General features: G+C 43.8%; 1 protein-coding gene and 2 non-coding genes across 3 annotated transcripts; 1 reads left to right on the top strand and 2 right to left on the bottom strand.

The window, feature by feature from the left end:
- Positions 1-121: 121 nt before the first annotated feature.
- Positions 122-1,516, bottom strand: LOC123166694 (uncharacterized). Its single transcript, XM_044584490.1, has 3 exons — positions 1,213-1,516; positions 784-863; positions 122-708 (listed from the first exon to the last, which is right to left on the bottom strand). Exons 1-3 carry the CDS (start codon positions 1,306-1,308, stop codon positions 456-458), a joined length of 429 nt encoding a protein of 142 aa, XP_044440425.1. The 5' UTR covers positions 1,309-1,516; the 3' UTR covers positions 122-455.
- Positions 1,517-8,977: 7,461 nt separating this feature from the next.
- Positions 8,978-9,050, bottom strand: TRNAA-UGC (transfer RNA alanine (anticodon UGC)). Its single transcript has one exon. It is a non-coding gene; the product is annotated as a tRNA-Ala (tRNA).
- A 243-nt stretch (positions 9,051-9,293) lies between these two features.
- On the top strand, positions 9,294-9,399 carry LOC123171706 (small nucleolar RNA Z279/snoR105/snoR108). The gene has a single exon (XR_006485376.1). It is a non-coding gene; the product is annotated as a small nucleolar RNA Z279/snoR105/snoR108 (small nucleolar RNA).
- Positions 9,400-23,631: the final 14,232 nt, after the last annotated feature.

The raw sequence follows: 23,631 nt of genomic DNA, 5'->3' as shown, positions 1-23,631 counted from the left end.
CGGAAAAACAATTTTAAGAAACACCTTACAAACTATGTTCCTTCAACAGTCATAACAACGAATACTGGATGCACCTTTAAACATTTGGTCTTGAGAATCAAGGGTTTATTTCTTTCACCTATACTATAAGGCAACATCTAAAGAAATTTTGTCAATAGAAATAAAAATTCTAGGATATATAAAGTAATAGCAAGTCTGACATGAAGTTGGAATGGATGGAGCAGAAATTTCAGGGAATCAAATGGAAAATCAGGCTCTATTCAACTTCAGACAGACAACACTGGAACTGCTCAAATTGAGTTGCCAACTATCCAGCCCAGCTATGCCCTTATATTTAACAAATACCCACTGTAGGGTGTAAGCTGGTAAAATAGAGTCGCCTAGGGGTTTGTCAAAATCTCACTAGAACATCAAGCCATGTATGAATATTCAGATGGTTCCGTGCATACAAACTGTCACTTGGTCTTCTTCCCTAATGGCATTGAAGTAACTGAAGGCAATTCCCTCTTCTTGCTACAGGCACTGGTTCTACCTTGAGGCTCACCGCTATCATCATCGCTCGCCTCATCCACCTCCTGAGTGTTTATTTTCTCCTCCTCCGCTGACTTCCTCTTCTGCGCATTCACCTTCCCGAGCAGCCTCCTCTCCACTGGATCGGTGGGAGCTGCCCGCTTCGCGTTTGGCGCCACTCTAGCACCAAGGCCAAGCCTACAACCAAATTGGTCAGCCTCATAAACCAATTACCCATGAATACTAAGAAAGAAGGATAGATGAATTATATACCCTGACGGGCGACCCTCAAAATCCTTATCATTCAGCTCATCCGGCTCCAGCGCACTCATTTTGTCCACCCATGTCTGGGCCTGAGAATGACATATGAAATGGGTGAGTATGGCACAATCCTATCAAGCACTCAACAAATGCACTGATACACAATCCTATCAAGCACTCAACAAATACACTGATACACAATCCTATCAAGCACTCAACAAATACAAAAACATATACGGCATCGTGGCGATGGATCTCGGCGCAGCATCGGTTGCTTTGGAGACACAGCAATCACCTAAATAGAAATAACAGAGAGCGCTGCAGGTTCTATGTACAGTCAAAGGAAATTCTAGCAGAGGATTGCATCGAAAACATCTTATTAGCTAGGAGGGTAACTGGAGGAGGAGGAGGAACCGAGGGGTCGGGGGATGCGGGGCTCACCAACTTGAGGGCCTTACTGAGCGTAACCACCTTCGGGAGCGGGGCCTTCTTCTCCGGCGGCGGATTCTTCTTCTCCGACCGCTGCTCCGCTGCCATCGCCGGCCGAGCTAGACTGGACACGAAGGGCGCCAAAGAGGACCTGCGTCGTAGCTAAAAAGCTGCCGTCGCGAAGCGCTACAAACCTCGGGAGGAGGTGCCGGCGGCGGCGGCGGCGGCGCCGTCGACAAGATTTTGGGGCGAGGAGGTGATTTGGGTCTCCCACGTCCCACGACGACCGGGACCTCCTATTCCGCGCGTAGGGCGCCGGATACGAAGAGCAACGCACATCCCAGCGTAAGTGGGCCGCTGCCCAATTTACTCGTTTATATTTTTCACCTTTTTTATTAAATTAATAAAATTATTAAAATAAAAACAGTTTAAAATAGAGAACAATATATTAAGGCATGTAAATAAATATTTAGATTTGTGTGTATAAATATCTGTCCTGTATTTTGCGTATTTAACAAATGTTCATCCCATATCTGAAAATGTGCATCACATATTTTTTAAAGGTTTACCATGTACGTAAAAGGGTTTATCGTGTATTAAAAAAATAATTACATGTTTGTGAATGTTCATTATGTATTAAAAATGCTTACCAAATATATTTTTAAACTATTCATATACTTCCCCTCATCTCAAAATAAGTGTCTCAACTTTGTACTAGCTCTAGTATAAAGTTGTACTAAGCTTGAGAAAATTATTTTGGGGCGGAGGGAGTATTTTGAAACAAGTTTGTAGATTGAAAAAATGTATCCATGCACGCATGATACATGTTCATATTAGTCGTTCACAAAAATAAAGTTAGTTACACGCTCGCCGCGTATGGACGTAGTACCCCGTGCGATCGGGTTTAGACTGTATTGTAAACCTTTCGAAGCCTGAGAAGCCTCCTTGGCTTAATGAAATCTACATTTACCTCGCGAAAAAATGATAAATCTATAGGAAAATAAATCAATAAATAAAGAAGAACGCGTGAAACACCTAGAAAGGAGACACATATAAAACAAAACAAAACAAAAAATGGATATGGTTTTGCCTAGAAAAAGATCAAAGAAGAAAAACCAATAAAAATCGCTTAAAACGAAAAAGAAACCGCCGTCCCCGCAATGGGCTAGCCCAAGACACGTCGGAGGAGTAGCGTGTGCACATGATTGCAATTCTGGACTTGTGTGTGAAACGGAAATTATCGGTATACATGACCAGATGGTTTGCTCTTTTGCCTTTTGGTCTTCCGTTTTTATAACTCATAATAGATTGACACTTTTTTTTCTTGAAATTATAGGTTAGTATTATTTAATGTGGGTTTGAATGTGGTGGAAACACTAAACACACAATGTATATAGCGAGGCAATCGCCCATGGGCACCGATATGTGGCTTAGGCAGTTCTCTAGGGTTTTTCGTGTTATTTCTCCATTTTCTCTACTAGATTTCCATGTCCCTTATGTCCAGTTTTCACGTTTTGCATTTGGCTTTTGTGGTTTTCTTTCCTTTCTTTTCATTTTTCATTTTTGTTCTCTTTACTTGTTATTTTTGTGTTTTGTTTGCTTTTTCATTTATGTTTGTTCGTCTTTGTTATTTTTTGAAAGTTACATGATTGAAGAAAGTATATTTTTAACACCACTCAACATTTTTAAAATTACACATTGAGATGGTGGTGGCTGGTGGGGTGGAGATGGGATATAAGGGTTGGCGTGGTCCAGATACACGAGAGCTCATACGAATACCCGAGTGTGCTGGAAGTAGCGCCATCGTCATGTGCAGGAGGTGCGGAGGTTGAGGAGGCTGCGACAGATATGGAAATCGACTAGGGCTGGGAAGTTGTAGACTGAAGAGAAAGAGAGATGCTTGTAAGTTGAAGCCACGTCAATCCAATTGAAGGACGAACGACGATAAAAACGAAGAAATGTAGAGCTCTCTTTTCTCTCTCCACAACCGTCTGGGCTATGCACCTCACATGTCAATTCCTTGAGTCACGCCCACGCCCAACCGCCTGGATCTCTCTGTCACGATCTTGCAATGGATTCATCACGTTCCTAGGCCCACCATTTCCCTCATTAGACAATTGGCACTTGGTTCTTCCACGACGCGGCATTTTAATGGACTAATCAACATATATGTGGTGTTTCGATATTTATTTTAGTTTCATTGGGTCGTAGGAATGCATTAAGATGATATATATGTAAGAAACTACACGCTAGCCAAGTGTGCGATCCACCCCCTTTTCATGTTAAGACCCAAGTGCATTAAGTTTAAATTTTTGAAAGATCCGTAGTTTGCGTGTAAATTTTGTGAGTTAGAGATTTAGTTTCTCTTTTCCGTGGGTTGTAGGGATGTGTTAAGAAAGCTCAAGGAGTGGATTGATGTGGTGTGCGCGCAACTACTTATTGGAAGAAAAATATGAAAGAAAAGAAATGTAATGCTGATGGTTATTGATTCATGAGAGCGGACTTGAGAATCTCATTGCCACGAATACAGACAAACCATGAAAACTGAGATACCAAAGTAAAATTTTATCTAAACTAGAGTAGAACTAAATTCGAGTACAAGTTCATCCACAAACACACCGGGCTTCACCCATCCCATGAAACGGAAGGAGGCTACCTTTGTAGCACCCAACAATAATATGACCCCGAGGCATCTCCATCACGTCCGTCCTAGTCTCCTTTCTTGGATCATACACCCGCACGACGTTGTGCTGTGTCCCTGGTACAAAGAGCGCGATCCTCCTGTCGTCGAGCTCCATCAATGGCTGCACCAGAGTTTCCCCTTTACGGTTACGGTCGAGAACTGAGTCGAGACGCAGAGATGGCCCCATCGACCACTCTACCCCCTCCGTCGGGGAGAGGGAGTACATGTCGACAGTTTTGCGTAGGTTGTTATGATGGACCATGACGAGGTGGCCATTCAGCTCGGCCAGGCTGAAACACAGGAGTTGGTCGCAGTGGCCCGGACGCTCGCTGCTCAGCGGGCCCCGGATGGGAGCGGGCCTCCACTCCTCCTTCTCGAGGTCGAACGCGGCGACGCTGTCGTAGTCCAGCAGGCAGCGCCCGTTCAGGTGGGAGGGCAGGAAGTAGGCGACGCCGTTGACAACCGCTCTGCGCCGGGGAATCGAGTCGACGCGCATCGGAGGGCTCTGCGCTGGCCTCCAGCGCTGGCATTGGTGGCCGTTGTTGCGGCCGGCGGCGCCGATGGTGAAGACCTCGCATGCCTGCTTGCCGCGGACGTCGGTGATGTGGAGCACCTTGTGCTCTCCCGTGGCGGGCACGTGGCCGACCAAGTACAACGTGGCGGTGCAGCCAGTGTGATTTTGTGGCGCCGTGGCGTCGCCGGATTGGAGGACGTAGGTCGTGGTGCCACTGTCTGTGGCGTCGGCGGGTGGGAGCACGTCGGTGATGGCGCCTGTGGCCGGGTCGAGCATCTGGACTGCGCCTGCGCCGCCACCAGGTCTAGGCTCCACGGAACAGAGGAGCTCGCCGCCCATGCAGAACCGACGCCTAGCTAGGGCTAGCCCGTCCATGCACCTCAGCACGGCGCCGGTGGACACGTCCACGAGGTTGATGTCGACTAGTTGATGACCAGGGTGGTGGACGGCGACGACGACGAAGATGGAGTCCGCGCGGGAGCGGGTAGCGTGTGCGGCGACGAAGAGCGGGTCGGAGAGCATGGACCGCCACGACCGGCAGATTGTGCGGAGGCGGCCGAGAGACTTTGACGGCAGCCGCAAGAACACCTCCTGCAGCTCGTCCGCGGGGAGAAAGTCGCCGTTGTTGGCGCCGTTGTCGCCCGGAGCGACGGGGCTCCGGGGCTGGGACGCCATTGGCCGATGGATGTCCAACATGTCGCGAGTTGCACAGCGTATTAGTATACCAACGAATCAAGCTCACGCGCCTGATCTCGCCGACGGCCGGAAACGTAGCTAAGCTAACTATAATCGACTTGATCAATATATATATATATAGTAGGCAGGACATAATAAGCTAACCTACACGAGTATTATTTCTAATCCTACTAGGTAATGGCTATCAAACAAACACGGACACGGGCTTAATTTCACAGACGGCTCGGTGGGGACTGGGGAGACATAGCCGAGTCGGACACGACCAGGGCCAATCGGAGTCCAGTTGGATTCCGAGTTGACTCGGAGCTACGGTGCAAACTTCGCATATTAATTTTGTCTTAAGTAAAGCACTTGAAAAGTTTATTACTAAAAAGATTATTGACATTCACAATACAAATCAATATCTAGATCCATCATGAAATATATTTTTATATTATAATCCCTCCTCCCAAAATGTAAGGCCATTTTTACACTATGTAGTGTCAAAAATGGTTTTGTATTTTAGGACGGAGGGAGTATTTGTCTAATATTGATAATATTTAATACATTTTGTCAAACTTTATGAAGTTTGACTTCAGACAAACATTCTACACAAAGTAAAAAAAAACATAAACACCAAAAAATCTGCCGTCAAAATTTTAAGCATGAAAAATCTGAAGTTTTTTTATGAACTAGGACGGTGGCAAATTTATATTGGTGCGATGATGGCAAATCTAGTTTGTAAGCACGGCAATTGTCTCGCAAAAAATAAACTGGGACGGATTTTTCCAAAACAAATAGATGGGCAAAACAAACTTAATGATGGCATACAAATATAAGAAAAAGAGAAACTTCACAGTGGCCTGACTAATATGACAAAACAAATAGAAAAATACCTAATAGTGAGAACATCTGCTCCCAAAGAGAAAGAGAATGAGAAAAACAACAATGACAATAATAACTAGGAATAACAAGACCTAATGATGACATGGGTAGATATGACAAAATAGATAGAAAAAAAAAGACTCTAAGGGCGACATGAAATGGTATGCAAAAAGTGACTTAAAGGTGACATTAATTAGATAAGAAAAAAATAGATTTTTTAATGATGGCATGAAAAGATATGACAAAATAGGTAGAGGTGGTTGGAGAAGAAGATAACTTTTTTGGTCGGGTCAATGCAGTCAAAGTAGAGCATTCTCATTTGAGTGCATTCATTACATTAAACAAGAGAAAGATCCGACGAGGAGTTTTTGCGCTTATAAGCTTGATTTGTCCAAAGCGTATGATAGGGTAGATTGGGTCTTCTTGAGGCAAGTGATGCAAAAGTTGGGTTTCTCTCAACGATGGGTGGACTGGATAATGTCATGTGTCACATCGGTGAGATACTCTGTGAAATTTAATGGAAGTCTCTTGGATTCGTTTACCATCGCATGGGCTGCGGCAAGGTGACCCCTATCTCCGTTCTTATTTTTGTTTATGGCAGATGGACTACCAATGTTACTGAAGGTGGCAGCGGGAGATATTACCCCAGTTAAAGTTTGTAGAAGTGCTCCGGATATACCACACTTATTGTTTGCTGATGATACTCTATTGTTCTTTGAGGCGTCTAGAAATCAGGCAGAAAAGGTGAAAGCAGTATTGGATGCATATGGTAAGGCTACATGTCAAATTCCGAACTTTGATAAATGCTCAATACTTTTCGGAGAGGCGTGCCCAGCTGTGGTTCAGGAAGGTGTACGGGATGCATTACAGGTTACTAATCCTCATTTTGAGGAGAGGTACTTGGGGCTGCCAACCCCGGAGGGGCGTATGTCAAAGGGTCGCTTCCAGAATCTGCAAACAAGTCTCACCAAACGCTTAATGTAGTGGGGGGATGGTCATTTGGCACAACCGGGATGAGAAGTTTTGATCAAGTCCGTTGCTCAGGCACTACCAACTTATATAAATGGGGGTTTTCAAGGTCCCTTTCTTAGTGTGCGATGATCTTACACGCATGGGAAGAAACTTCTATTGGGGTTCAACGGAGGGCAAAACAAAAGTTCACTGGCGGGGATGGGATAATTTGCTCCAGCCGAAGGACAAGGGAGGAGTGGGGTTCCGGGATTTTTGGATGTTTAATCAGGCTTTACTAGCGCGCCAAGCATGGAGATTACTAACCAAACCGGACAGCTTGTGTGCTCAAGTTCTAAAGGCAAGGTATTACCCAATGGGCAAGTTGGAGGACACAGTTTTCTCGGGCAATGCATCTTCGTCATGGCAAGCTATCAGTTACAGTTTGGAGTTATTGAAGAAGGGACTGGTGTGGAGAGTTGGTAATGGAAGAAGCATTCGAGTTTGGCGTGACAATTGGATCCTGAGACCCTTTTCGTATAAGCCAATATCGCCCCAGGATATACGCGAGATAATGAAGATTAGAGCCTCCCCCAGGTTGGAGGAAGATATGGTTGCTGGGGGCCCTGAGGAATATGGTGTTTTTACAGTTAAGTCGGCTTATACTTTGGCGTTTGACGAGGTGGTCTGATGTTTCTTCGAGCTCGGCACCGTCAGGACAAAGAAAATGCTGGAGCTTTATTTGGAAGAGTTGGGCACCGCCCTCGGTACGTAATTTTGCTTGGAGGCTTGCTACCAATTCACTCCCGACCTGACAGAGAAAGCATAGAATTGGCCTTGAAATCACGAGCTATTGCCCGATCTGTGGGATGGAGGAAGAAGATAATTATCAACCTTTTGCTCGTTGTCAGTTTGGGCGCGACCTGTATCTTGCAATGGCCAAAGTGTGGGCGAATCCGGAGTTAGATGCGCTGGTAAATAATGGCAAAGAATGGCCGCTTCATGCATTAGAACCCCTGAATGAGGTTGGCCGGATGATGGTAATGATGATTTTTTGGAGGACCTGGTTTGTCCGGAATGAAGTGGTTCATTGTAAACCTGTGCCACATATGGAAGCCTCTGTGAGATTTCTTCGGAGTTATGTTGACTCCCTAATTGGCATCCAACTTAATCCCCAAGCAGACGCGGCCAAAGGTAAATCTTGCATTGTCTATGATAGACCAGTTCGAGTTGTGAGGTCCACTAATGAGTCAGACAAGAGAAGATGGTGCCCTCCGGCTCTGGGATGGAATAAACTTAATACAGATGGATCCTTTATCTCCTCGGAGGTAGCCGGAGCTGGAATGATTTTGCGGGATCACCTTGGGGCCATCAATTTCTCAGCTTGCAGAGCTCTGTTTTCCTGCCGAGATGCCTTGGAAGCGGAGCTTTGTGCATGTATGGAGGGTCTCTCCTTGGCAATTCATCGCAGTGATCTTCCGATAATGGTGGAGCTGGATTCTCTAGAGGCAGTGGCCATGATTTCATGTGAGGACGTCGATCGCTCAGTTTATGCACCTATTGTGCAGGAGATAAAACACCTGATGTCTCTAAGACAAACTTGTATTGCTTATGTATCTAGAACCCAAATTAAAGCTAGTGATAGTTTATCTGTTTTCGCTAGAAATCAAGGTAGGACCATGACCTGGCTAGGGGCTGGTCCGGAGTTCTGATGGAGATAGTTGCTGATGATTGTAAGGACATTTTGATTGAGTAATGCAATTTTATCCCCGGCGAAAAAAAAGACTTGTTTGGATGTTAGTTCCTCTGAGCTATGAGTAGGTTGATGGCAGTAAACAAAATATAACTTACATTCTTATGTACGTGGATTTGATTTCTGTTCTACAAACCCTATGTATGAATACAGGATGTCATGATGGAGAGATAGAATCATGCTTGCCATTGGGAACCCCCAAGGAAAAGTGTTGGAAACATCAGCTCTCAAATAGGAAGAGCACGAGAAAATCGACGATGACAACAATAAGTAGGAAAAATGAGACTTTATTTGCGCCGAGGAAAAAGGAGACAAAACGTGGAGATGCGGGGGATCGAACCCCGTGCCTCCCGCATGCAAAGCGGGCGCTCTACCATTTGAGCTACATCCCCACCGTTATACAAATGGTAACCGTAATTTTAACTAATCAAGGATGACGAGCCCACTTGTATAAGCCTGCCTGTCCGTGGCAGCTGGCAGGTTTAGCATCGGCCTCGTAAAAAATTATCTATAGGAGGGAGGGTTCAGCGACATATTAGTCCCACCTCGGCTGGAGGGAGCCAGCGCATGGATGCGAGGTCTTTAAGACGAGACGGGGTGCGTCGTCGTAAAATCATGATCCTTCAGGCATCAAAGGGAAATGATGAGTGGTACAGGCTTGCTTGATTTTGCGAGAGGGGTGCCTGCCCCAATTAGCCTGTTACGACACTCGGGCATCCCTCTGATTTACCATCTGATCCTGAATACACAATTTAAAATGTTTTTCATTTCAAGAACATTTTCCCTTGTTTTTATCCTTGGTTTTGTTTTGCCTAGCTTTAGCGACTTTATTATTTTATAAAATCAAGTTTTTTTATTTTTCTTTCATTTTTTCTTGTTTGCTGATTTCTCTCTTTATAGCTTGGGCTAAAACTGGTGCAGCTCCCTTGTCGAGGTTGTTGTTAGACGGTCATATCATAGCTCGCGAGCAACTACCTTGCAGGATACCATTGTAGCTCACTAGCAACAACAGTAGCCCTATGCAATGCCGCCTCACCTCCCCTGTTGGTAAGCGCCGAGATGGGTTCGTAGGAGCCCATGGCCGTGTACTCACGGCATCTTTGAGCATACAATGCACCAACCTCCCTTCATCCCTCCCCACGGTCTTGTAGTGACGACGTGTCGAAGCGGGTGATAAATAGAAGCCTCTCGTCCGTGCATGCAATGTCGATGAAGTAGAGGTTTTGAACCTTACGACTCAGCACACGAGAACCAGTCTAAATGACATCAGCTCACACACAAGTCAATTTTCAGGAAGAAATCGCAACACGAAGATTTTGGGGGAGAAGAAAGTTAGAGTCAAAACCATGGATATTTCTGCAAGACTTGCCATTATTCCTCAGGAAATTCAAAAAATAAAAAATAATAGGCTCAAACTAGAGCAAACCCTAGGTCTCATCGACGGCCGCAACACCTGCTATCGACGACCGCATCATCTCGTGGATACCGCCATGGCTCGCCTTTGCTGTGTCTAGTTCTCATATCATCTCCTGGCTGCCAGTTGAGCTCATCATCCCAGGGCCAGCGAGTAGCTAACAACAACAACAATAGCCCTATGTAGCGCCACCCCGCACCCCTACAACAATGCCTCGGTAGCCACCCAGTGAACCTAATTGTAGCATGCCGAGATAGGCTCGTATCGGCCCATGGCCTATGGCCTCGTAGGATGACTCGAAGGGCTTGTGGTGCCCCTGGGTCTTGCAGCACTGACATGTCAGAGCAGGAGGGAAGGTGGGGTTAATGGCTTCAAGTTATGAGAGAGAGAGAGAGAGAGCGCAGGATCCTTGTGTGAGATGAGTAGAGGGGATATGAATGCCTGACAAAAATATTATATAATTAAGTAGTTGATCCCCACTAACATATCTATCTCAACATGAAACTATCCCACCTCATCATGCAATTATGTATGAAAAAGGCTTTCAACACACAACATGCACACAAAAAGGGTTAAACATTTTATTCATATTATGCTCTTTCCCCGTCTCGGTTGTGCTCTAATGGGCGACGCTGGGGAGCAGGTGGCTCGGTCTTGTACAATAGTTATCTTACATTTTGAGAGACATGTATTGCTAGTGTCTAGGTTCAGTCTCATTTATAGTTATATTTTTAAACATTTATTATTTTGTATGAAAAAGTCCCCCGCCCCCCCTAAAAAATGCATTTTCCATGATTATTATTTTGCATATGTGCTATTTATTTGAGAATATTAAAATAACATGTTTTCTATTCACGAATAAAGTATAGAACATAAATAAAGAGATGCTTTTTTGGGATTTTTCACTGAAATCTCCTATGATGGTCGTGTGGCACAAAGATGCACCATTCTTGTGGCTGCCACGTACGCTGCCATGGTGGATACTGCATTCTATCCATCCGTGATGTGTCTACTTGTGGTCTTCCATCCACAATACTCTTACTCTCCAGCACTGTTCTTCAATTCGATTGGATTTCAGTGAAGGAGCTAACAAGGGTCGAGGCTGGGCTGATCTATCGCATTTTTTTTTCTCGATTCCATCTTTTTTTGGGTGAGGCCGAAAAAACGGTTTAGAAATCTAGACGAGGCACACAATCATTCGGGATTATCTGTTGAAAAACATAGTAATAACTTCGTAGTTAGCAATGATGTACTAGTTTGAGAAGCTAGTATGCAAAAGATGCCAGGATGTCATAATAGTAAAAAATCTTACCAGGGTATCTCCATGGAAGTTACTGTTGTTCAACACGTGCACTAGTGGCACGTATTGACCATAATGTTGAGGAGTTTGATTGTAGTTATTGTAATTCTCAAGATCAGTACAAAATACGATCAGATGATTTTTTTCCTGATAAGTTATTTCACAGTCATCGTAGTGGGTTTTGTCTACCATCTTCCGCACATTCTTTGAAAAATGAAAATAAGCTCTCAATGGAAATAAGCTGTCAACTATTTTAAAATAAACAATATCTCTACTCCTAATGGACGAGTTGGTTGAATAGTCCCCCACTTTCGTCCGGTTTTTTTGACTGGTTTTTTCACTGGTTTTTTTCGTCACCTCCCCACCCCACCTCACCCCACCCCACGCACGCACCCAAGAAAACCACCCCGCATGAGGAACGCCGTTCCTCTCGATCCCCTTCCGTCACCGCCGCCGTCCTCTCGATCCCATCTATCGTTGCCGCCGCCGCCGCCTCTGCAAGGCAGGGCGGTTTGAATCCCGCAGCCGCCGAACTCCGGGAGATGCCGTCGCCGCCTCTCCAGGGCAGGGCGGCTTCAGTCCCTGCCGCCGAACTCCGGAAGACGCCGCCGCCACCGAACTCCATGACCCATGGCTACCACACATCTTCCTCCACGCACGGCCGCACCCCCACCCCTTTTTCTTCCCTCCCTCCGGCCTTCATCTCTACCCGTCCCACTCCTTGGCCTTCAATGGTGATCCGCTGCCTCCCGCTCCTCGTGCTCCGATCTGACAACTGATTCACCGCCGCGCCTCGGATACGTCGCGGCGACTCGGATACAGGCGACCGGCGGTGATCTGAGACCAACAAGTCGGCACCACATCCCTGGTACTTCCCTTCCCCATCCGCCAACCCTCTACCCTCCCCCTCTACAAAGGCCCGTGCGGCCCTGTCCGTCCGACCTCGACGGACACGACCATCCGGGCAGACGCGGCCATCATGGATCACGAGAACGCCGGCGCCACCGGCGCCTTGGATGCATCGCCCGTCACCACCACGATGGCACCTCGCTGCTGCCGCTCGGCATGGATGGCCGCCCCAAGACATGGATAAGCTCTCGTGATCCCCACCCCACCCCTCTCATCCCCTGAATCCGTATCCTCTGCTCGTGCTCTCCTGTTCCTCCTGAAACAACGAGGGGTAGTGCCGGCCGTGGCTCAGCAGGATAGCATAATTAAGCTTGCCCTTTTCCTTTTGTGTTTGAATCAGATTTGCTGGTTCTCAGTTTTACATGCACGTATCAATCTTTCTTCTGTATGTAGGTTACACACCTGATGATTTTTACAACCTCTTCTGCAGATCTTCAGAACACCGAGCGAAATATTGGCTTGGAACAATCTTGGGTTGGCAGGGCGGCCAGACCAGGGGGCAAATGTGGTGCACGAGTCAACCTCACATCATACTGTGGTGTCTAGGATGGGCGTGGTGTAACATGACGCTTTCTAGAAGCATGTTATCGAACATCTCCACAGAATCACGAGCTTGCCTAATTCCCAAAGCATGTTATCATAAGGATGAGTACGGACACTAGTAGAAAAAGAGGCTTCCATACGCCCCCATTAGTCCCCAAAATAATCGAACCGCGACCAAAGGGATCTTTAGTCGCGGTTCGGGAGGAGACCCGCGACCAATTATCTGGGCCCAGCGCGCGTTGGCGGACGGGAGGGGCTTTAGTCCCGGTTGGCCAAGGCCTTTAGTCGCGGTTGGCCAGACCAACCGGGACCTTTATTTGAGGCCTCATTTTCAAACTCTACCCCCCCCCCTTGGATCGCCTTTTCAGTTTTAGAAAAAACAAAAAAAAATGATGGAAATGTCAAAAAAAATAAAATAAAATAAGTTTCCCATGTGATATGTGGTCTAGTTGTTGGGAAAATTAACAAATATGAATTTCGACTTTATTTGCAAAATCTCTCTGGAATTTCTTCAAATGGGCATAACTTTTGCATACGAACTCGGATGAAAAAGTTTTTTATATGAAAAATCATCTACTCGAAAAGTTACATCCGAATTTAACCAGGGGAACCCCGTTAAACATTTTCAAAATCCTCAAAAACCTAACAGAAAAAAAGATACGGTGCTTTTAAGATTTGGAGAGGCAAAAAAATTCAAAAAATTTCAAATTGTGGTCAAACAATGGTCAAACTAATTATTCTAGAATATTAGTGTTACTAAATAATTATTTCAGTTTTTTTTAAATTTTGGTCAAATCTGGTCAAACTATGGTCAAACAGTGGTCAAACAATGGTCAAACTAATTATTCCAGAAATATTAGTGTTACTAAATAATTATTGTTTTTTAAAACAATAGTTTCAAACTCAAACAGTGAAATGTGTCACTTCATGCTCAAGCTAAATTCCTGAGGGTTAATAGAATTGACATCCTACTATTGTCAGGAAAACAACAAGTGCAGACTTGGAAACGAGGGAGAATAGAACCCGGAAGTTAAGCGTGCTCAGGCTGGAGTAGTGAGAGGATGGGTGACCGTCCGGGAAGTTAGATGATTTGGAATGATGAGGGGTGATTAGAGATTAGAGGTTAAATTGAGCAGTGATGAGGGGGAGTGATTAGAGATTAAAGGTTAAAATAATTCAGAAATTTGAAAATAAAAAAAAATTAAAAAAATTCGCAAAAAATACCTGCGGAGGAGGCCTTTAGTCCCGGTTAGCCACGAGAACCGGGACTAAAGGACGGGCCTTTAGTCCCTGTTAGCCACGAGAACCGGGACTAAAGCCTTTAGTCACGGTTCGTAAGAGGCGCGACTAAAGGGGGGGTCTTTAGTCGCGCATATTTAGTCCCGATTGCACAGCCGGGACTAAAGGCCTTTTTTCTACCAGTGGGAGGACAACTCTCTCAATTCCCAAAGCACTAATCTTGTCCTAATTGCTCATATATTGAATCACTTTTCGCTGCAAATATGTTTTCTGTTTGATGAGCTAGAAGATGCTTGGAGGCTAAGGACAAAGAGGATCTGACGTTCACGTTTTTGGGAGGCAATAAGTACTTTGTGCACTTTGGCTGTGGATATGGGTACACATTCTTGATGTCTCGATGAATTGGAGAACAGATGTAATGGTACGTGCTCTATGCAAGGACATGAGAACAATCCTCCAAATTGAACTACGTGATGGGGAGTAGGTAGGAAACTTTGTTCGTGTACGGGTTGCTTTTCCTGTATATAGCGGGCGCTGGAAATTTCAGTTGCGATGATAGCAACGATCAAGGAAAAGAGAACAAGGGTGGGGCTTAAACTTCAGTACGGGTGCTTGCCGTGGTTCTGCTATGCATGTGGCTACATCGGGCATCAGGTCATGTCTTGTGCGCGTAAGTTCAGGTGGTGAACCTGTATGCTGACGACTGCGATGCTTACCACCGAGGAAGTTCGTGCAGCAAGCAGGAAGTAAGACCTGAATTTAACTAGATGACCCACAATATCTAGCAACTCAAACCATTGTCTCACATTAGAGTAATTTTTAATACAGTCATATAGCTATCCATGCTGACATGCTGTATTATTATTTTCATTGGAGGTTAATTAAGTATTTTTTTTCAGGCACCTTGGACAAATTTTGGAAAGAGGAGCACGACTCGGAGGTATGAGCCCCAGCAAGGGCCATCACAGCTGCGCTGACAAGCAAGTGTAAGTTGGTGATGGTGCCACCGTGTCAGAGTTCGGAGACTACCCTTGGAAGCACAAATTGGACAAAGTGCCTTGTGCCACTGGTGTTTCAACACCAGGGATGTGATTTTGCTCTATAGTTTGCAGTACATTAGACAATTTTGTATGCTATTCAGTAATTAATGCTAAAGTTTATTCCTACAGCTTGTACTTGAACAGGTCCCTGTTTACCGATGGCGAAAACTCATCCTTGATCCAGCTTACTTCTGCAAATGTTGACCAACAGACAATTCTCTTCATGCCTTATTCATAACATCAAATTTCTCAACCTGATGGCATCTGTCAAGGATCTCTAAAGCCAATGGATTAAACTTGTGTTTTTCTTGTGTGTTCAGTATACATGGTTATCTTCGTAGGCTAATTTCACTTTTGATGAACTGATGATAAAGCGACAATGGAATCAGAAGGTGAGCTAAAAATAATCTTGTTATCTATTGTTGTTGCAAATTTTCCAGTATGCGTGTATCTATATCATAAAAAAGGAAGCAAGTTTATACCATGATTATAATGTCCTACTGATGTGCTTATTGTATCGATGAAACATCTCGAATGTATTTCTTTTTACAAATCTAATTACTTGGATTCTTTTTTTCTTTCGTTTTATATTTAACATTAAAGTTTGCTTTTCTATCTTTTCTGATTCACAAATTACGGTCATGCCAATGGAAATGATGAATACACTTCTATAGTTGGTCGTAAAACCAGTCGAGCATCTGGCCAAACCCATTTGCGATGCAGGCCCAAAAAACTTCATCATTCATTCTGCAAGCTGCCTAAAGAAAAAACAGCACCACTGAAACATACAGTATGACTTAAAGGTAGCAATAAAAAACCATCTCTGGTTCATTAATTGGTTCGGATAATCAAATTATTCAATTGAAACATGTGAGAAATTATTATAAAAAGAATCTGGATGCATCATATTAAAAGTGGAATAGGGGCAGCGGCATCGATCCTTCGTAATGACCATCTGCTGGAAGGCGATGCGGTTGGCGAGAATTTGCTTAGCTCTTTCGATGACGCCACACGGGCATTCGTGAATTCCGAGTAAGCTGCGACCCGGTTTGACAGGGTGAGGGATGCGGGAGTGGTTGACAATGAGGTGGCCCTGTCTAAGGGCACCCAGTAGACTGAGAAAGGAACATTGTTTCTGTAACACAATGATATTTAGACTTTCAGAGCACCCCCTGCACTACGTGAGATTTAGAAGGTATTCAGATTAGTGTTTGCTGATATCTGTAAATTCCGTTTGTGTGAGTTTTATATTTTTCTATCCCTGTCGACGTAGTAATCCACTGTTCATTGATGTGCAGGTGGTACGGCCGGCGGATGCATCCATGTGCTAATCATCTGGCACCAAGCGGACGGAGCCGTACGAGTTGGGGCCACCAGCTGGCTGACAGCGCACACATGGGCGAGCATGAGCAACATGGAGCTAGGGAGTAAGCTGGGAGCGGATGGACGGGGCGTGAGGTAGAACGGGGGTGGGGAGCGGGCGGACCGTGGACAGAAGAGAACAACACCGGGTTTGTTAATTACTTTATGCACGATTACAGATTTATCTCTTTATTTATGTGGCTTATCAGGCTTGCTGCACGATCACAGATTTATCTCTTTATTTATGTGGGTGGACAGAAACATCCTTTCTAAAGTTTTCTTGGGGCTGTACCGACGAACAACTTGTTCAGTGATACCAACCCCTTCGAGCTCCCTCAACCCTTCGACAACACTTATTCAGTTTCTCACCACAAGTGAGTTCTATTTGCACCAACATTCGTGTTAATCATTGTACGTGCTGGTAACAGAGTTTAGATAAATGCTACTGATGCTAGCGCTCGCCCTACATGGACAAAGTGGTGGCCGAACGATATGGTTAAATAATAAACTGACTTGGAAGAAGCAACAGAACTTATTATGGACAAAGAGAGATGCACAATTTTTCTAATCTGTTTATTATTGGTCGTTTCATGCATCGTTTAGGGTAAAAAATTCCTAGAACATGAGTTTGTCCTTGCATAATTATCCATGCTTGATGGCACTACATCGTATCAGCATACTTTAAGTTTGTCCTTGTATTATCATGTATTCAGGGGCAAAAATGCCCAGAACAAAGAAATGATGAATTGTATTGTAGTCATTCTTGTAGTTAAATATTATGTTTAAAATTGATCATCACTTGGGATGTTGCCAACTGCAGGGTCGATGAGACATTGAATTGCCATATTGCTTTTCCCTCTTATTGACATGTTAAGAATATATCTTTAACAATAGAATTTAATATTTGTGCTTTCAGGTAGTAAGAGACATGATCAGATCGCTGACCAGTGATGAAGGCGTTATGTGGTCGTTGACGTCATGCTAAATGTTGGTGTAGTGCCAAATAAGAAGATACGGAACAAAATCCCTAAGCTAGACATTATGGTATAATGGAAATTTGAGGATTCTTGCCTATCATATCCATTTGTAGTCTATATCATACTGCAAAATTCCATGAACATTTGGTCCACAATATTTTTTTTGTTATATGGTTCCTGCCAAAGCGTGGATGTAGGTGGATGTGGGCGCTGTGGCCGCCACCAAGGATGTAGGGGTCGCGCCCCAAGCTGCAAGTACGTGGTAGGGCGTCAAAACTGACGAGGACACGGGAGCTGCACTGCAGCATGAGTGTTTTTCATAATTTATTTAGGTATGTGAAGTCTTTTTAATGTTCACATATATGCTGAAATTTTGACATTGAAGAACCAGCAATGGAGTTGTATGTAATTTCTTGCGAGAGCTATACCATTCTTTTTAGTACTAACTAATTCCCATGAGTGCCAGTGGTGAAATTTCCAGGCCTATGAACTGGATGATATTTTCATTGCTGGCAATCTTCATCAACCTATCTACGAGGACATTGATATACTAATTGCTGCACAAGTGTTCTCAGCACCGGCTAGCAAGAAGAGAGTATGATTGTTCAATGCTCACTGTTGTAAGCTTGTTTCACGAGGAGCTTCTCAGTGTTGTACATGTAGGGTGTGGATAATATAAATAAAATCTATTTGTTCATTCTTCTACTGTACCTCCGATTCGTCCCCCACGGTTCAGTAGAGTACAGTTATGTGCTAAAGTATTAGGAAGTCATCATCTTCTAAAACATATTGTTACCTACTCAACCCAGTAAGCAAATAAAGAGTGTGGTGAACTTAACACCTTTCTATCTTTATTTTTGTTTCTCTTATTCATAGCATCTTTTCCCGATTTATAAATCTAACGGTGGTGAACTTAGACTTTGTGTAAGGAGAGCCATTCTGTTTTCTTGAACTTAACAACTCCATATATCCTTATTTATCCAGAAAGCTTTCAGACGATACTCACACCATCTGACTCTTTGAAACATATAAATGTTTTTTCAGATCTATTACAATCCAAGATTTGTTAATTAATCATATTATTTATACTCATAAGTAGTATAAAGTTACCCCAAAATTGTTAATATGATTTTGGATTATATATTATGATGCTGAAAAGGACGTTATTGGTGCCCATTAAAATAACAGTATGAAATAACCCTGCATATATTTGTTGGTTTTTAATTTAAGTCTTTCAACTCAACTGAAATTAGTATTTGTACTCCCTCCGTTCCTAAATATAAGTCTTCCTAGAGACTCCAATGTGAACTACATACGGAGCAAAATGAATGAATCTACACTTTAAAATATGTCTATATATATCTGTATGTAGTCCTTATTGAACTTTCAAAAAAGACTTATATTTAGGAACAGAGGGAGTACAACATTTACTAACTTTTATCTCCTATTGGCTATCTGGAACGATTGTGGGTATTAATGAAGAAGTCCTCGTTAGGTGGACTAGCTCAAAATGGAGAAGTATGTTGGTATTTTCGGTTGATTTTTTTAAGCATTTAAGCTCGTAGCAACTTGTAACGTCAATATCTTCGGGATGCCTTGCAATATTTTAGAAAACTATATTTTTTTTCCAGCATGATGTGATCCGGCCTGATCTAGCATGCTGCCCTGAGACGTCTTGACCCCATTACTTCTCACATATGGCGGTTTTCAGATAGCGTAGACACATGGAGACAATTTGATGATCCGATTCTCTCTCCCTCCCTCCCTCCCCCCTCTCTCTTAGTTGCTAATAGAATAATGAACAATCGATAAGACTAATATTATAGACCTCCTCCTCCTCAATCCTACCATATATTATTCGACTTTTGTGCTAATACAGAAAAAAGTATGTTGTAAACTTGTGAGTCGTGAGCAATATTCTCTGGGCAAGTTTTAACCTGCTTATTCACAATTGATGCTGCATGGCAATCGCCCTTTCACCCTTATTTTTGATTTTAATGTCTTAGTGTATGTATAATTAGGGTTTTTCTCCGGTTGGTATTTGAATAGGAGTTGGTCGCTTCCCTTTACATCATAGTTCATAGTACAACACACACATTTCCTTTTGAGTCTTATGTGAATTTCATTTTGAGCCGATACACCAAATCTGAAGTTACATAATTCTAACAAAACTAAAAATTACTATAAAAATATAAATAAATGCCAATAAATTTTTAATCAACAAATGTCATCAAAGATTGATGTATCTACCTCTCCCGAGATAGCTGGGAGTAGCATGTTCTAGAAGATGTGTTTTGCTGCAGCAGTTTCTAAATGGTAAATTGTATGGTTTCAAGTGCCTAAGTTCATATGCAATAGTTTGCCAGCCAATTGCACATTGCAATTAAGTTTCTGGTTGTAACTTCTTGGAACATTTTTTAAAAGGGAACAAAATCATCCATGTGTTAATTTTAATTAAAGGAGAATAGCAATGCACACGCTTTCACGAGACAATCGATCTTAAGCATAAAAAAACATTCAAGTGTTATTATCATTTGTAATGCAATGCACAATAAAGAGGTCAATATTTGTGTACCACCTTTATTTTGTGCATCAGATATGATAACCCTTTTGTGTATAGGGTAGAGTTACATTTTATTATTGAAATACATTGCAAGCGAAGTACATTACAATTACTTTGGCTATATTTTCTATCTATATGAAATTTACATGCAACCAATACAAATTATGAAAAGCCCGTGGCAACGCACGGGCAGTCTACTAGTCCTAGTAAATTAGTTAATAACTATGTTTGAGAAACTCACATAGCGGTAGAATTGGAGGCGTATCAATAAGGACCCAAATGTCCAGATTGTTTTGCTCGATTTCAGGATCACCAAGATCCATGGTGACAAGCATATCCTCATGAAAATCATACATCTTGTAAAGTGCTTCCCAATTTTTGCAACCAAAATGGGTTACGCTCACAACATTGTACAGTTTTACTTCGAAATCCATACCATGATGGGTCCTTAGGTGAATTTTCTTTGTTTCAAAATTTTCATGGTCTTCAAAACCCATCCTCTCCAAGACATAGTGTCTTGCATAGCATGGGATAAGCTAGTCGAATTGTAAAAGATGATAAGTACACGTTGAAATATATAGTTGAAGTCGTGCTTAATTACGAAAAAACACTTGTCGTCGTTGCGTACTGTTTCAACATCGAAGGTCTCCTCGAGCTTAATGCTGAAGCGTCGATCTTCGTCCAGCTCAATGAACCTGTCGCACTGACCTCGGTCGTCGTGGCACCAGTCGCACTCCCCCGAGAGACTTTCGTCGTCCGAGTACGACATTTCCTATGTTCATAATTCAAATATTAAACGTCTACAATTAAATATATGTACTAAAAAACTTAAGTTAGATCATTATTATTCATCACGGGTTGACTATCGGTCTGTCGAGTCTTTTCTTCAAAACTCTCAGCTCACGTGGTGTATACATTCGACCGTTGGTGATGGTCGCTCCTCCATTCATCCCCGAGTGCATTACACCAAAATGTCTAGCACACGTGAATGAAGGAGAAGCGACCCCCACGACAACAGTCGGGATTCTTCGTCCTCTATATATATATATATATATATATATATATATATATATATATATATATATATATATATATATATATATATGGTGGAACTCTCCCTCACTGATTCCTCTCTGACATTTGCGACCGTCGGTGATGGTAGCTCCTCCTTTCGTTCCCGAGTGCATTACACCAAATTGTCTAGCACACGGGAACGAAGGAGAAGCTACCCCCACGACAACAGTCGGGATTCTTCGTCCTCTCATATATGGTGGAGACTCAACAGACTTAAAGTCAACCCGAAATATTGTTTAATTATCTTTCTAAAACCGGTTCGTGGCTGGTCTCACCTCGAGGTCGGAGGGGGTCGGTGACGGGGATGACGGCGGGGATATATGATGGAGGGGGGCTCCTAGATTTCTGCAAAAACAAAAACCCTATAAGCTATCAACTAATCATATGCATACGCCTTGCATAGTGCTCTCCAATTTTAGCATTCAAAGTAGGAGTAGTTTTCCAATACATCATCTCTTGCGTCCGTACATCATCGAATATTATCTCGAATACTATTATACATATAGCATCGCTAGTACAGCTAGAACCGTAGCGCCCGACGGGTATCGACGCGGGCGGTGGACACCCAAAGGGAAGGAACCATCACAGGATCATAGCTCCAGTGAGATCCCTGAAGAACCTGCCAGGTATTGTCGAACCTGCCAGGTATTGTCGAACCTGCCCTCAAACGCAACCATGTAGCGACAGACATGCTCGTCCTCCTCGCTGACACGGTGACGTACCACCTCCGCGGTGTCCGGAAGCCTCGGCACCGTCACTGGCCCACGCGACCGCCACCAAACAAGGATCGGATCAACGACGGGCTGGCTCCTCACCAACCTACGCCCCCCGTAAGGTAGCACCTCCCAAAACCAGCCCGGCGGAGCCCAGTCCCGGACATGGCCCCTCTGATCAAGCCGGCCTCCTCCGCCGAGTCGACGACGAGGATGCGGGATAGGCATCGTCGACGTTGATGCGGGAATAATTTCTTTAACTAAAAAAATAAACTAGTTCCATTAATTTTCTTGCTAAAAATAAACTACTTCTATAGTAAAATAAACTAGTTTTATTAAATCAACTATTTCAACTACTAATTAAGCAATTACTATAAATAAAATAAAGTAGTACTTACTAAAAATAAACTACTTCTATATATAGTAAAATAAATTAGTTTTATTAAATCAACTAGTTCAACTACTAAGCACTTACTACTAGTTCAACTACTAAGCACTTACCCCCTCATGTCGAAGTTATCGGGGAGGGGGTATATCGACAACGACATACCCGATAAAAAATAAGAAGAGGAAGAAGAAGAAGAAAAAAGAGGAGAAGAAGAAAAAAAGGATAAGAAGAAAAAATATATTTTAATCTTTTTTTTCTTCTCCTCTATTCCTTCTCCTTCTCCACTTTTTTTCTTCTTCTTCGCCCTCTTCTTATTTTTCTTCTTCTTCCTTCTTCCTCTTTTCTTCCTCTTTTCTTCTTTCCTTAATTTCTTTCCTCGACAACCCTAACCCTAAACAGTACAACTAACTACAACGACTTCGCTTGCATACATATGAACAAATATGATCGATCATCTATGAACAATATAAAAACATCATATGATATATGAACAAAAAAAATCACATCTATGAACAAAAAAAATCATCTAATCATATATTTTTTACGGCGGCCACGGCGGCGGCGGCGGCGGGGGGCAGGGCAGGGGCGCGGGGGTCGGGGCTCACTGGGGGCGGCTTTGGCGACGGCGTCGGGGCAGGGGCGGCGCGGACCGGGGCGGTGACGACGCGGGGCGGCGCGGACTGGGGCGGTGACGACGCGGGGCGGCGCGGCGAAGGCGTCAGAGCAGGGGCGGCGCGCGGCGACGGCGTCGCGGGCAGGGGCGCGCGCGGCGACGGCGTCGGGGCAGTGGGAAGAAGAACTGAACCGAAAATTTCACAAGTGTGGCTTATATAGACAGACCTTTGGTCCCGGTTCGTGGCAGCAACCAGGACCAAAGCACACCTTTAGTCCCGGTTGGAGCCACCAACCGGGACCAGAGGTCGATTTTCAGCAGCCCAAAGGGCGGGAATCAGAGGCCTTTGGTCCCGGTTGGTGGCACAAACCGGGACTAAAGGGTGCGCATTGGTACCGGTTGTTGGCATGAACCGGTACCAATGTATGCCTTTAGTACCGGTTGGTGGCACCAACCGGGACTAAAGGCCTTGTGTTGCCCGCATCGCGGCACGAAAATTTAGTCCCACCTCGCTAGCTGAGGGAGCTCGAGAGTGGTTTATAAACCCCACTCCCGCTGCCCTCTCGAGCTCCTCTCAAATGCAGGCTTTCGGGTCTAAACACACTGTAAGTGCCTGTGGGCCTATTGGGCCTTCTACGGGCCTGAATCCTGGTCCATGGGTGGGTTTCTAATCGTATTCAGGCCGTGGTGGCCCAGTAGGTGCGTTTTTTCCCCAGTTTATTTCTTTTCTTTTTTCTTTATTTATTTTATTTTGTTTCTACTTACAACAAAATACTTATTTATTTTATTTTATTTTGTTCCTAATTACTTATTTATTTATTTTATGATAATTCTTTTT

Source organism: Triticum aestivum, chromosome 7D (assembly GCF_018294505.1).
Source record: "Triticum aestivum cultivar Chinese Spring chromosome 7D, IWGSC CS RefSeq v2.1, whole genome shotgun sequence".
NCBI lineage: Eukaryota > Viridiplantae > Streptophyta > Magnoliopsida > Poales > Poaceae > Triticum > Triticum aestivum.
This window is presented reverse-complemented; position numbering and strand designations above follow the sequence as displayed.

Excerpts from the sequence above, each read along its gene's own strand:
- LOC123166694 (XM_044584490.1), bottom strand. The coding sequence starts at position 1,308 with ATGGCAGCGGAGCAGCGGTCGGAGAAGAAGAATCCGCCGCCGGAGAAG. Across the intron at positions 864-1,212 it reads TCAGTAAGGCCCTCAAGTTG|GCCCAGACATGGGTGGACAA; the intron begins GTGAGCCCCGCA and ends TGTCATTCTCAG. Across the intron at positions 709-783 it reads TTTGAGGGTCGCCCGTCAGG|GCTTGGCCTTGGTGCTAGAG; the intron begins GTATATAATTCA and ends ATTTGGTTGTAG.